The 15,285-nt window shown below is 38.7% G+C and overlaps 1 protein-coding gene across 4 annotated transcripts in view; it reads right to left on the bottom strand.

Annotated features, from left to right (window-relative positions):
* SH3KBP1 (SH3 domain containing kinase binding protein 1) overlaps nucleotides 1-15,285 on the bottom strand; it is a 212,823-nt gene that overhangs the window by 129,534 nt on the left and 68,004 nt on the right. For all 4 annotated transcript variants that reach the window (XM_053971068.1, XM_053971069.1, XM_053971070.1 and 1 more), the window contains one exon: nucleotides 1,851-1,974. In XM_053971068.1, coding sequence (XP_053827043.1) covers nucleotides 1,851-1,974 — 124 coding nt within the window. The remainder of the gene's footprint in view (nucleotides 1-1,850; nucleotides 1,975-15,285) is intronic.

Below are 15,285 nucleotides of genomic sequence, written 5' to 3'. Positions count from 1 at the left end.
CAAGGAGATTGGCCACACAGATCTTAGAAAACTCTTTCTGAACACAGCAGCAACTATTTGCTCAACCCTCCACACTTAAACAAGGCTACCATGGCTACCATGTAGCACCATGCTCAAACTGATCCCAGGAAAAACCAGGGGAAGCTCTCCTGCGTTGTTGTGCCCCCTGCATCCTCTCTGTGCTGCCAGATCATGGCCTTCTGCACCTGCTTTTTCTGCAGCAACAGAAATGGCTGTGGAGAAGCAGCCAACATGAACAGTGCACCAACCCTGACATGATGTATAGGTGGCCATGAGCAGTGCAATCCCCACCAACCAAGTCCAATGAAATAACATCCTAATATGAAATCTGCTACTTCCAAACCTAACCCATGCCTCAGCCTACAGATCTTCATGTCAGACTTTGCTTTTCTCATCTCAGTAAATATGAGATTTTGTATTCTTCAGCTAGAGACAGAAAAATCCTTCTCTCCTGAATCCTTTAAAGCTTCTAGCCAGAGGGAAGAAAAAGGAGGAGAAAGTGCTCTAAGAGCCATATTTGGAGTGCTATCCCCTTGTGACTGAAACAAATCTCTGTATCTGCCACAGCTATTAGCCTTCTCCAAATAGCAGCTGAAGCAATATGGAACAAACTTGGTCCCTAGATAATTTCCCAACTACTCATATGGTTCTGTATAGCAGCCATGAAAAATAATAATTCTTAGTAATTTAATTCTGCTGTTGCTTGAAAAACTTATGACGCAAAGCAGAAATTTTGGACGTGTCTCTAGATTCAAGACAAAATTGCAAGCTCAAAAGACAAAGTTTTCTGAGATTTATTTCCAATCTTTTCTTTCAGAGGATATCAATCATTGCAAAAGAGGTAGAGATTAGTCTGCTTCACATTTTAAAGGAAGTAATACATTTTGCAAGACTTATTAGTTCTTCTTCACTTGCAGTTGTAAACCTTAAGTATAAGACTGAAACTGCAGCTCAAATAAAATGCTAGGTGATAATACATAACAGGAAATGTCCATAACAATCCTAAAAGTATAGAAGACACACTAAAATGGAAATTACATTACAGCAATGATTTAATGACAGCAGATTATTCTGTATAAGACAGCAAGCAAGAAACTGTCGAGTGAATCCTCCAGAAAAAATTACGGCACATCTCTTGCACAGACCCAGCTGTCCTCCTACAAACAGGAGCATATATATAACCTGAAGAAAAGTCCAGGTTTTATATTTCCAATTTTTTGTTTTGTTCTGGTAGTTCTGAAAGCAGGGCAGGGAGCTAGGGAATGACACAGAAGATTTGGAGGTTTTCATTTTAGCCATCCAAAACCCCACGTAGGAATCTGCATTGGGAGTCAAGCCAGACATGAAGAGAACACATTCCAGTCTCAAACAAAAGACACTTCCCAAGTGAAAGACACTTCCCAAGAAACTAATGCATTAAGTTGTATGTTTTCCACTTTTTTACCCTTTTTTAGAGCTCTCTGTCCCAGATAAAGCATGAATATGTGAATGTAGACTGACATCCCTGTGTAAAACCCTCCATATATGCAAGCTGCCATTTCCTTACTTTAATAAGCTTTAGCAATCTCCTCATATAACTTTCCTTAATTAAATGTATGGAGGAGGGATTTCCCTAAAAAGAAAGGGATCTCTGTGCAAATTAATGTGGAAGTCTTAGACATGCTTCCATATATGCCAGTCAAAGAGGACAAAGATTTTTTTCTATTATTATTCCTGCTATGCCTTTTCAGTTAAATAGACTCTAGCTTTATTTATAGAAACAAGGAAAGTTTACATTTTGTTCTTTGGAGTCCTGAATTTATTATGCATTTAATGTCCGTATACTATACCTTTTTTGTTGGTTCTAATAATTGTCTCAGACAACAGTAAAGGGCTTCCATTGGAAACTTCATTTATAGGCTTCTCTGGTGGTTTGTTGGCAGTATTTTCTTTCTTCATGTCTTTCTTTATTTCCTGCAGAAGACAGGTAGAGAGGGAAAAGAAAAAAAAAAAAAAAAGAACCAGCTTAAAAAAGGTATTACAGAATATTCTAAATCTCAAGCTCCCAAGATTTCTTAAAACTTCTATGTATACACCTCTGCCTGCTCTAATGTTACATTTAAGTTGAAATGCCACAAAAAGAAAGCAATTTTCAGTAACCTTTTCCAATGGCCACTACTGTTTTTCTTCTTCAAATAACCCCTTATCTATGTGTGAAAACTGTAGGACAGCTTTAAAAATCTCTTAGTTAAGATCACTAAAGCTGAAAAGTGTGAGGAGGGAAAAAAATAGTTGTTTCAGTTTATCCAGTAGTGAGCTGTACATTTGATAAACAGGGCAGAACCAGTACAGAGCCCCTGATGTAAAGGCAGCTAAGTCTGCTTCCTTCCAATGAGAAGACCACAGAAACAACCACCATAGCAGGAAAAAAAATATTAACTAGGAAAATATGACAAATGTTACCATAATTGGCAGAAGCATATAGCAAGACTGCTGTCAGAGCTGTTGCTAACACTAACACATTTTACTGCTCACTACCTTTTAAGGGGATTGACAATATATATTGAAAATACATATGGGGGGGGGTTCATGAAAGTAAATCCACAGAAAACAGCTTCACAGTTACTGCTAGAGATGCACAGTACCCTCACTATTAGCTTCTTAGGCAGACTTTAAAAGCCTAACTCTGTTGCTGTCCATACCCACTTTGACAAAGCATCCAAAGTATCATCACCTTTCATATATCTTATATTGAAACACCACTGAAGCAAACAAACAGCATTACCTCCACTTTCTAGACAGGTAACTGACACACTACAGAGGTTGAACCATTTGCTTATAACCACATCCCAGAATATAAGGAAAAAAAGAGTTTTGGCTCCAAGCTTTGTCCTAGAGCCACAGAACCACTCAGCCTGAGAGAGAACTCAGAAGGTCCCTACTCCAGTTCAAAGCAGGGTCACCTCTGAGTGGAGGTGACCAGGCTGTTCAAGGCTGAGCAGCTGGGTTTTGCAAACCTCAAAGGACAGAGGCTGCAGAAGTCCACTGCTTGACTGACTTCATAGTGACAAAAATTTTCCTTATACCTTGCCTGGAACTTTCTTCTCAAGTCCCATCTGCCCTCTCCTGTCCTGCCCACCAGGCATCACTGTGAAGGGTGTGTCTCTATCTCCTGGATAACAATTTTTATGTAGCAAAAGGTCCTCCCAAGACCCTGTTTTCAAGCTGAACAAGCCCACACCTCCCTTAGCATTTCCTTAGGGAGCATGTGCTCCAGCTTCCAGAGGCACAGAACTTGCTTTGGCTCATCAATATCTTCCCTTTATGCAAAATTCTCATCCCATCCACAAAATGGTATGCTCTCTTCTGGATGTGGATTTATGAGTACCAAGTAAAGGAGGATTACCACTTCCCTCAATCTACAAGCTATTAATGCAGCCCAGGATGCTGTTCACTGTGCTGGTGCCAGGGTACAAGACTGGCACATGTTTATGTTGCTGCCCACCAGGACCCACAGGTCCTTTTCAGCAGAGTTGCTCCCAAATTTATCAGGTTCCACTCTGCAGATCTGCCAGCATTCCTCCTTCCCAGGGCAAGAACTGGTATTTGTCCTTGCTGGATTCCATAATGTTCCTGTCTGGGGCCCTCTGAAGAGCAGCCCTGCCTTCAAGCATGTCAGTTGCTCCCCCAGTTTGATATCATCTGCAAATTAGATGAGATCTAGATTAAACAGGCATCAGAGACAGGTGATGGCTTTGGATGAGCTCTTTCCATTACAAATACCTTGACCTCTCCTCCTCTCTTTCACCTCTTACATTCCCTGCCCTCTTCTACATCCCAGTGCAGGATCAATTTCCACCACCCCACAGCATTGTACCATACACAGGAAATACTGTAGATCTTATTTGGATTTTCAGCATATCAGACATGAGCACTAAAGCATAGAAAGCACATTTCTATTTGTAGTTTCTGAAGTTGTAATCTGTGAACAGCATCAAGCAAAGCAAGATTTTTTAAGTTATTGTCTGTAAGATACACCTTAAACCTGAATCTCATCATTTTTTTTTAACCTTCTATTTCCCCAAACCAATTATTTCAAAGCTGACTTATTAGCTATACAACATTAATACAGTCTTCTACATCTGCTCAAAGCATTTTCTGCATATCAGTACATTAGCAGAGATAAAACTTTCATAAATTACTGTTTATGGGAGGTACAGTAAATCCTTTATGTACTGCCATCACACTGGTAAAATAGTATCTAAAAGACAACTCCTCAGAGTAACCATAATAACTGAAATAATAAATGTGAATATGTGTATGAAAGGTGTGTGATATCTGTGTGATAGATGCTGCTGTTGTTAGAAGAAATATATTGTACATAGCTGTGGTAAAAAAGTGAACCATGTGAGAATTTAAGAACACTGTATACATTTAGAAGAATATATAACTTTCTAAAAGAAGTGGACTAGACTTAACATATACATTACTCCACAAGCTTCTTTTTCACAGCCTTAAAAATGAAAATGTATAATAAATTACTTCACCCAGAGATTTACGTCTATTTTGCAGCTAGGTGACAAACTTACTCCATATTAAAAATTATCTGCCGTTTAAACAGAATTTGTGAGTCAAACAGCATTCTCACGTGAACAAGACCACAAGACAACATCCTATGGAAGACCCCATCTTGCCAGAACTTACTTCCTGTGCATCACTACTGTGTTACTTTTCATTCTTTATGTCAGAATGTAATTAAATCCTCAACTCACAAATTCTGAAGCAGCAGTACAATATTTTTAACTGTAAAAATCCTTTTGCAACTTCAAAATTGACAGAGAAAATTGTCTGCTATAACAGAAAACAATGCTGTACCCTTTAGTCTCCAGATGCATGACACTGATGCCTTTGCTGCTGCTGACAACTTTTTGAGAAAGCCTTGTTTGGCTCCTGAAAAAAGCTAAGGAATACAAGACAACTCCCAAACACTGGCATTTGTTTTTAGCGTGGGGAGTCTTGCACTTCTTTCTCATCCACTATTCGTGGAAAGAAGAAAGACACACATGCCAAGTGTCCACTAAGCTGAAATTCACACAGAAGGTTTGGCACCTTACAGGCACCAAAATTGTCCAAGGATTTTTTTTTTTGTGTGCCTAACACTTTTTTGTGGTACTTTTCATTACTGTTACCTTTGATGCTCATGAGAAGATCTTTCATAGCTACTGCCCAGAGTAACATGACATGATCAACCCCAGCAACCTGAAGTTACAGACCCTGGAGGGAATTGAAAGGAAAAGTGGAGAATTGACTAAACAATGAAACAGAAATGAACTAAAGGTCAATTCAGCCCTACTAAGCTAAAATCTTATCAGAAACCTATTCATAATTAGCAGTACCCTATGGGAAGCCCGTATCTAAGTGGCTTAGGATGCATTCTGCAGTAAGCGATGCCACCTTTAAAACCTTTGTACATATTTTCAATTCCTGGTCTTAGTCTGTGGTATTCACATGCCCTCTGAACAGAGAGAAGCTGTGAGAGAAACAGGGAAGAAAGAAAAACAATTGTCATCTCTGCTTGCTGCTCCTATTGTTATTTTGAACATGTTGAAGTTATTATAACATGTGTGTTGGAAGATTATTTACCTGAAGGTGATGGCTTGATTGGATTCTGGTGATGGTGTTTTGATTTATTGACCAATTGGATCCATGTGTGTGTGTGTTGGGACTGTCGGCTGACAGTCACGAGTTTTCAGTAGTAGTAGTAGTTAGTTAGGAGTAAGTATGATGTAGTATAGATATAATATAGTATAATGTAATAAAATATAGATTTAATAAAGTGAGTATTCAGCATTCCAAAGCCATTGAATCAGATGCCAATCATTCCCAGAGCTTGGGGTTGCCTGATTTTACTATATTAGTCTACAGCATAAGACTAAAATCTTATAAACAAAACTTAACAAATGCCCCAGCCTCCAGCAGCCTCACCACTGTAGCCTGCAGCAAACACTCATGCCAGTGTTACAGCCTCTCTCCTCTCTAGTATGTTGCTTCTGCCTCCTTGCTGACTTCTCTTCTGTTGTGCTCTCCCTTGGGGAATTTAGGATTTTAGAACTTTTCTTCAGCTGTGGCTCAAACAGAGTCAGGCATCCTTATCCTCAGGCCAAAGGGACCCTTGGTGCCATTAAATTCAGAAATATTGACATAGCCCTTTACATCTATCCCCACCCTAAGCTGCTGTAAAAAAAATAGATTATTAGTCTAAAATACTATAATGCCTTACTCAAAATTGCATTTCTTCTTGAAAAATGAAGTGAAAACAAACACAAACAACTCTGGCCAAATAAATATACCAAGTAAATTTATTTTTATTTTAAAGCTCACTTTATTTTACTGCAAAAAGTATACTGAACATGACTACCTAGCATATTTGGTAAATGAACTACAACGACCCTAGAAGCTTTATCAGTAATAGTTATAGAAATCTCTCTATGTAACCCAGTCCTTCCAGATCTGCAAAGAGTTGAAGCCTACCACATGAGGGAAAAGTAGGCAAATGAGCTTGCAAACCCATGCATATCAAAGGTGGCTTGTGGGAATTTTCCCCACTATATGACAAAATCTATTTCTAGTTCTGATTTCAAGTTGAAGTTTGCAGATATTATTTTTTTTAAAGAAGAAATTCCATGTACAGAAGTAGAAAGCAAGCTTTCAGTTACGATAGAAGTCCCCAATCTGCTATAAGTAGTTCAAGAACAGCTGAATTTAAATGCTAAAGGAGGATGTACAGAAACTAATAGTCCAGTTTCAAGTTCAGAAACTGTTGTGTCTTGAAAAATAAGCTTGTGTAATAAAGGAGAGCAGAAACTAGACAGTTAAGATATTGGATTACATTATTTTGCCCAAAAATACTGGGAAAAGAGCAACCTGCTGCCTGCCCAGCAAGGACTTCAGTGCACCTTCTAACTAAGACTTTTGCACTGGTTTCTGGTTTTATTTTGACTACAGCAGATATATTCACACTCTAGTCAGGTACAACCACCACTCACTGTGGGCCAATCTGCCCTTGAGTAGAACGGGGTGGGTGGACCGGGACAGCCGGACATCGGCACCATGCTGAGTCTCCTCTAAGGGACACAGTGTGAGAACCTTCACCAGCAATCCCTGTGGTGACAATATCTGGAACAGGCTTGATGACCTTGAGAGCCCCTCCCAGAATAAAGTTCACAAGACAGATGTCAATGGAAACCCCACAAAGAGCCTCAGGAGAAGGAGCTCAGAGCTCCTGAGTGCAGTGCTTGGCTCTTTACCTCTCAGTTCCTGTGAGATGTTTCTGCAGAATGAGCAGCTGTCTCACTCACACAACCCATTTGCAAAGAGGTAGGCTTTCACAGTGCTAACAGCTTCAAAAATATCTCTAAACCTAATCTTTGGGACTATTTGGTTCTTGGTTTTGGAGCACTGCCTGGTATTAATTTCATGGATTTAAAAGATACACTTCTTTCCTAGCCCACACAGAGATAACTGCAGGTTCAGGTTAATGGCAGATCATTTTCAAGAGGCTATGCCTCAGGAACCCAACCCTTAAGTAAGTAACCTTGCATTTCAACCACTGAACCTAAAAGATGCTCTCTTGATGTCAGAAATTTTAAGACAGCTTCCACCTCCTGTCTATGTGGGTTTCAGTGTGATTCCAATATGATAAGAGTTCTTACTCAGAAGAAGCACCCTCAATCTGAGAAATCCTAAAAAAAAGTAATTGTGAATTTAAAAATAAACTAAGCTTCATTCTGTGAAATATTATGATTTCAAAGATATTATGAGGGCATAAAGGCCCTTACAGTTTGTACATCCTTTTAATACATAAAAAAATACTACTTTTTTGTAACTAGGATTCAACCATGCTGCATAGATACCAGCAGCCAAATCACTGTGAAAAGATTCTTTTCTTCTAGCAAATTTTGAAATATATTTTCTGCAAAGAAACACAAAATCTTAAACAATAGCTGAGCTGTTTTTATTTGGATCTTCTTTAATCCTATCCTACATCGTGTAAGCCACAGGAAATTTGAAAGATGTTATCCCTAAGCTCATCAGCTTTACAATGTGACAAAACTTCAAATAACAACAAATTACATCATGTGATGAAAGTCCATCACATAGGAAAATACAATATATTCAAGTATACCTGTACCCTATTAAATGGCTATTTCAACATATAAAATTTATAAATTAAACACAATTAAAATTTATAAATTAAGCACCTTATCTTTTGTTACTCATTGAAATGACACATGCTTTGTCATTCTGAAGAGAGACAAAAAGAACAGTTAACAGCTTTCAAAGTGAAAATATAGTTTTCTACTTCTGTTTGCTTTTTTTCTCAGAATCGAATCATTTACTAGCTTTCAAGAAAAAAGTTTCCTCTATTTATGTGCCTTTACATGATGAAGTTTCTGCCCCTCTATCAAAAAGCTTCCTTGAAGTTAGAGCAAATGCTTGAATTAGGTCAGCCATAAAAGTTACAGTTAGGAAAGTACAGGAACTTCTGCCATTTTCACTACACCAAAGTTTTAAGTTTTTTTACTATAACAGTTCTGACTTTCACAGGAAACTCAGCTGAAAACATTTGAGGAAATTGCTGCAATGTTTTCCATGACTCTAAATGCAACAAAATCCTTTTTTGTACTGCTGCAGGTACAAAATCCTAAAGCCAATACTCATTCCTCAAAACTGTTGTGAACCATGAAAAATTATGAAAAGAATCACTGTCAGACTATATGGTGATTTATCTGAGGCTTCCATATATCGGGAACAACAGTTTGCATCCTGGGAGCAAGAGGTTTAATCAAAATCAAAGCTTTTGAAAACAAGACACATGCATAATGAAAGAGTTGAAAACTGAGAAATAATGAGTCTTTCAAAATTCTAAAATCTGTAGCATGTGCCCTGCTTGAAGCCAAATATGGGAACAGAAATAAGAGGCCAGAATCATATGCAGCAAAGAGGAAACAATGGAACACATTTGAATTATCAAAAGATGACAATGGAAATGTCAAGAGCACTTTGACCCCTCTGAGATACAAAATGCTTTTCCTTCAATCCCTTTTCTCAAAAACCATACTTTACATTTCAAGAGACAACTGCCATGTTGATTTCCTGCAGACAGTGTCTGTAACTCCAAACAATATATGAGTTCAATCATTCAGTTATTAAATGCCTCAAAAGAAAACTCTGCTGCATAGTACATCAATTTAATATGTAGTCCTCCTAAGTAATTTCCTGCAACATTTTCACTAAAACTAATTAAGAGTTATTGAATAATTATGAATGTCCTTAGTTAGAAATGTGACTCTGATTTTCAAGAATCTTGTAGTTCTAATACAAATAAACAATGTATCCTAACGCAAGGTTGGAACAAACTTTCTCAGCAACTGAACTAGAATCAAAACAAAAATTATTTTCAACCAGAAAGATGTTGCCTGCACTAAAATCCAGTATACTTTCATAGCATGAGTTTTACATTCTGAAAAAAGCAAAATGACAACATTTCAGGGAGAAATAAGAAACCATCTAGCTTTTATTTTCTGGGCTTCTGCATCACTAGCTTTTAGTTTCTCCTTTCTAGGGCAATACCAGGTCCAAGACACAGAGGGAGGACATGGGACCTTCAAGCATCGTGATCAAGACAGATCTCCCCATCATGACAGGAGACACTCACCAGTGGCTCTGTCACCAAGCAGAGGGGGAAGGATGGTTTGGAGATTGTGCTCTGTAGCAGTGTCCCCCAGCTTCTAACAGAGGCACAGATCCCAAACTGCTACTGCACACATCCTCTGAGCTCATGACAAAAGCTGTGCTCTTGTTTCACTGCTGCAGGATTCCACATCTGCTCTCCTTTTTTCACTATCAGCTTATCCCAAGTTTATAGGAAACATGTTCCCAGCTGTCAGGCATGTGACAGAGGAAAAAAAACCCAAAAAAACTGAGTTACAGTTCATGAGCCTCCTGGTTTGTGCCAGTACTGCCTAGTTCTGGGGTTATTTCTAACCACAGCCTCCTAAACCTCTCTTTGGTTTCTGTATCTGGCCTTTAAAATCAAGTCTGTTTCTGTGGCTCACATGACTGCTAACTGATTTGCAGCTTGACGGAGAAAAGCAGTATTTGTTCACCAAGATTTACATCCTGAACAGCACATCTACTCCAGCAGAACAGGTACCTTAAGGATGAGGACTCTGACCTGCTTTACCCTCCTTTGTTTTTCTTGTTGTGTTACATAAAACAGATGCACTGATTTGCTCTCTCCCAGCACGGATAAAGCCTTGGACACAGAAGTGATGCTTTCATGGCTGCTCAGGTAAGCCCATAGTGCCACCCTTGCTTCTCAGATGGAAGGGCCTTATGAGCACTGCAAAGCTTCATGTCAGGACACTGCTCCCCTGCCTACTGTACACCTAGAACCAGCCTGCACAATCATACATTTGTTACACTGCCATAAGTAAAGGCTTCTACAGCCCATCTGTCATGCACATTGTTCTTTGAACATTTAAATACTCATTTTGGCACTAATTTTATTTATAAACTTTACTTACAACAAAGGTCATGCAACAGACATTTGAGACAATAGTGGGGCAACTGAAAACTCCAATGTAAAAAAATTAATAGGTTGGATTTAAAGCAAACAACTGGCAACAAACAAATTTACTATGAAGTGACAAACCATCAGCTGTTACGAAAAAAAAATTAACTCCTACATCCAGTGTATTCTATATTAACCACAAAAGCACTGTGTGCTGAAGGCACAGTGCAACCTGCTCCTGCTTAAGCTGCTGGTTTATCACTTCTTTGTGATATCTGTGTCTGAACTCTCCTGTTTATCCCAGCCAGAGATGCCCAAGCTACGAGGCCCTCCATAACACAGGAGGCCACACTGTGCCACACCTAAATCCTCTGTTCCTCTTCTACACATCAGTGACCAGAAATCTACAGCAAACTCAAGCTCCTCTGTTAAAGAATCTCCACATTCCTCCTTTTTCAATACAGATTTGTTATGTTATTTGTTATATGCTTTTTACATCCTGATAAGTACAGATCTTCTGGATAGGATTTACACTCTGACATATGTAGAAAGCCTTGTACTTCTAGAGAGATAAGTGCCTGCTTTATAATAAAATTAAGAAGACTCTCAGGTTTGTTGAATCTTGTGCAATCTTTCAGCTCTACTTCTCTGTGAACATGAATGTGTGCTTCTGCATTCACTCAGCTCCAGAAAATCTTGTCAAATCCCTTAGCCTCACACTCTGTACTTCAGTTCAAAAGGAGACAGCTCATATTCACCTATACCAATTAATTTACTGTGGTTTTTTTAATTATCAGAAAAGAAAATAGTAAAGAAAAATGGAGGGGGTGGAGGGGGAAGGGAGATGGAGACTACAAGAAACAGCAAGGAATACAACAGTAAGAGAGCTAGGGAGCACATTTTAAAACAAACAATCACAAAACACCACCTGTCTTAAAGAAAACCAGGAAGAAAAAAGAATACACCCTCTGCACATTGTGGTTTGGGTTTTGGAGATGTGCTTGGCTACATCAGTGATCAGCTTCACTGCCACCAGAAGAAGCAATTCATTACATCTTAATGCAGTTAACAGACCAAGACTGAAAAGTATAATTAGACCAATAAAAAAAAAAGGGAAATAGGAAAACCATGTTGTGCTGGGTGCTGGATGCCACTCCAAGCCAGTCAATTCATCCTGACCCATTTTTTTCAAATGACAGTACCTCTCTCTGAGGCCTCACAACGTAGGTGTAAGCAAAGCATAACTGATGAACAGACACAGCAGATGGCAGGAAGCACGAAGAAGCAGAAGTGATTGGCACAGGCTGGGTGCATAAGCACTTCGCATTTTGTACACACTGTGACAAGACACCTCTAAGGAAGACTTTGAAAAACAGCAAGTACATTTGTTGATCTTTATGTGTAGGTTACCCAAAGTAGGTGAGAAATACAAAAGCAGAAGCTCGTTATAAATTTATTAAGAGGGTGAGGAAAACCAAACCTGTCACCTTGTCACCAGAACAGAGGGACACACCATCCATGCATGAGACACTTGAGAGATGATGACCCAAAGACTCTAAGATTTAGAGTGGGCAAGTTGCAGAGTTGACATGGACTTTGCATTTCAGAAACCTCCCAGAGAATCACACTATACAACTGCAGCAGGTCTCTCAACCTGTAATGAACTGGAAGCAACTTCCTGATTTCATACTGCTGTGGAGTTGTCTGCTAACACCTGCCCACGAACCCCTGCAGTACACACTCCTTCCCAGTTCTCATCTGAGGCTGGGTATTTGTTTTGCTTTACATGTTAGAAACACATGTGAGTAGTGGGATTAAGGGCAAAAGGCACTGCTGCAGCAGGGACTGCCATAGGGAAGATGCTCAGCAACCAGACTCTAACTGGCATTTTCTTCCCCCACCTCTATAACCTTCATGACAATGGATGGCCAGCCAGGCTTTTATCAGCTGAACTCCTGCCTTTCACCTGTGTCTGGCAATAGCACAGTACATCTATGTGCATTTCAGCTGCCCAGTGTTCTCAGCACACACACACATCTGTGCAGGTGCTCAGAAACATGTGTGCTCCTCCCTGCATCCTTGGATATTGCAGGGAGGTATTGTGGGGAGGCACAAAAGGTGCTTCTCAACCATCCTCCTCCCAGTCCAGCTCCAGCAGAATTAAATTACTCAAGCAGTTTCAAATAAAAATAAATTCCTTCTCACAAAGGTTCCATTTTCACCCAACTATTAGAAACATTGTTAATTTTGCTTGAAAGTGCAATGTCATTCCTCATCTCTTTGAGTAGAGAGTGGGATATGCCAGAATTTAGCATGCTAAGAGTTTCTCCTCATAGACGCCTGGCCTTATTAAAAAATGTAACAGACTACAGTTTTAGACATTCAAAAATGGATATTTCATGTAGCAAAAATATTTCTGTTGTCAGTATAAAAAAAACCCTGTGTGTATTAGCATATATATATATATATATATATATGAAGCTTCTGTTGTATTTTTGTTCCTTCTCATAACCATACCAATTTGAAGAGATGATCAATACAGAAAAAAGTAATAACATACACTCTTAGGAAAAAAAAATGCTGGGAGACATTATCACAAACTGTAATGTGTTCGATAAGCAGATAAGCTATCTCTGTGACACAGAAAGGTTTAGAGAGAGACAAAGTAACATAAATCCTTTATGCAAAATCCTATCACAAATCAGATGATCCTTAACAGCAGGATTTTCTAACGAGAACATTAACTGACTCACCCAGTATCTTACATTCTCTGTTTAAATTCATATGGAAGGTTTTTTTAAGAAAGGATTTATCTTTTCTGAATTATGTTGTACAGTGAAAAAGAAACAACTAAAAACAAACCACACAAATTAAAAGGAAGTCATTGTGCTACACAAAAACATGCAAAATACATAAAATACAGCTGTACACAACTTCAAAATTTTCATTTCAACCACACTTTAAAAACTCTTGGTGATGGTCCATTTTTCTATCCAATTAGCAAATAATGAAAAATTGTACAAATTTCTATAGAGGTCTTCAAACACATAATTCTGCATTATAGAATGAAGAACTGTGCCATAAAAAGGGTAGGGCAAATTACAGACATTCCTGTTGTTTTTGATAGACCTCTCACCAAATACTGTATTGAACTAACACAATTGCTCAACCCTCTGCAGCATACAGCTATTAAGGTTATGCAGAGAAGTCCACTGAACCCTGGGGAGGGCAAGTGCCAGGGAGTTCCACTGCATGTAAAATTAAAACTGAGATTCTTGAAGATGCATAACTGTTTTAAAAGACAAGCTGAGACTTTTTTCAAGACAAAAAGAAAGGATCATGAAAATATAACTACAGTGTTACAGGATTTTTAGGGCTTTGTTTGTTTGTGTAACCAGTTGTATGAAAGCCTGCAGGAATTAATGAAATAAGATCCTGGATTAAATCAGGGTTAATGAGATCAGGAGTAGAAGCATCATTATTCAAATCATACACCATGTGAATAGTGTGTGCTGCCAGACTTGTAAATCAGAGATTAGAATTTAACACTCTTCCTTCTGCAGTCTGACAGTTTAGGGCTAGAGGTGTCTTTATAAATATTGCTGGCATCCACCTGCCACCATTCACAAGACAATGTATTATGATTCCAGTTTTTCCTGGTGCTAAGCACCAACAATTTCAAGAGGTAGCCAATGGCAGAAGCAGTTCCTCAGCACTTCTGACAGTCATGTTCCTCAAGTCTTACAACCCTTGAAGCTGTTAAGCAAAATTTTTTATTTGATTATTTTCCATCTTAATCTGACCTTTCTTCCTGCAAACATTACAGCAGGTACAGGTTAATTCATGTGAGTTTGGAATGGGGCCATATATCTTATGGATTCCTTTTTGTCTGGTATAGCCTTCTGAGTTCCAGCATGTTGCTGATATGCTCAAACCCAGAGATAATTTCTTAGAAGGGGGAAAAAAAACTGGTATGAAACCAAAACAATTAAGAAAAACAATTTTTATAATCCCTATTAAAAGATGTCCTGGAACCATGGAAATCGCTTTATAAAATGTAGGTCACATGTTTCTTTGGAGGTATTAGATTTAATTCTAGAGATTTGATATTTCAAAAAGATAGCCCTATTCATAAAGTCCTAATAGCTGGAAAAATTCACCCAAACCTTAAACAATGGGTCTCAAAAAGTCCCTAGAAATGCAGCAGCTGTCCTCCACACTTGAGACTGCTCTCTCTTAGTAGAATGAAGGTCTCTGGACAAAGCTTTTCATGGTAGAATTTTCTAGGCTCTTCATATGTTCTGTCTGCTTTTTTACAGCTGTGAAAAAGGAACAAGCAGTGAAAAGGGGATGTATTGGTCAATCTATTCTAGCAAAACAATCTTCTATATCTTGGTCTTATCCAAGGGAAAAGAGGTATAAAGAATGCAAATAGAAGAAATAACCATGCTCAACACTGATCCAGAACAGCAAAGAGTGTTGCTCAAGACTAAAAAATGTCTGATGGGTGCTACAACTACCTGAGAGAGTTTGATATACCATTGGTATTTGTAGGAGAGGTGCAGCCTAGCATCACAGATGGGAGAAGATTTGGTGACCACAATCCTCACCTGAAATTACTCAATCCCGTAATTACTCAATGTTTGCAAAAGAGATTGGCAAGCTACCTTGGAAGTAATGCATCATACTGAAACTACCTTTGGAGTTTC

Source organism: Vidua macroura, chromosome 2 (genome assembly GCF_024509145.1).
Source record: "Vidua macroura isolate BioBank_ID:100142 chromosome 2, ASM2450914v1, whole genome shotgun sequence".
Classification (NCBI taxonomy): Eukaryota; Metazoa; Chordata; class Aves; order Passeriformes; family Viduidae; genus Vidua; species Vidua macroura.
Note: the sequence above shows the minus strand (reverse complement) of the source record. Positions and strands in the feature narration are given on the sequence as shown.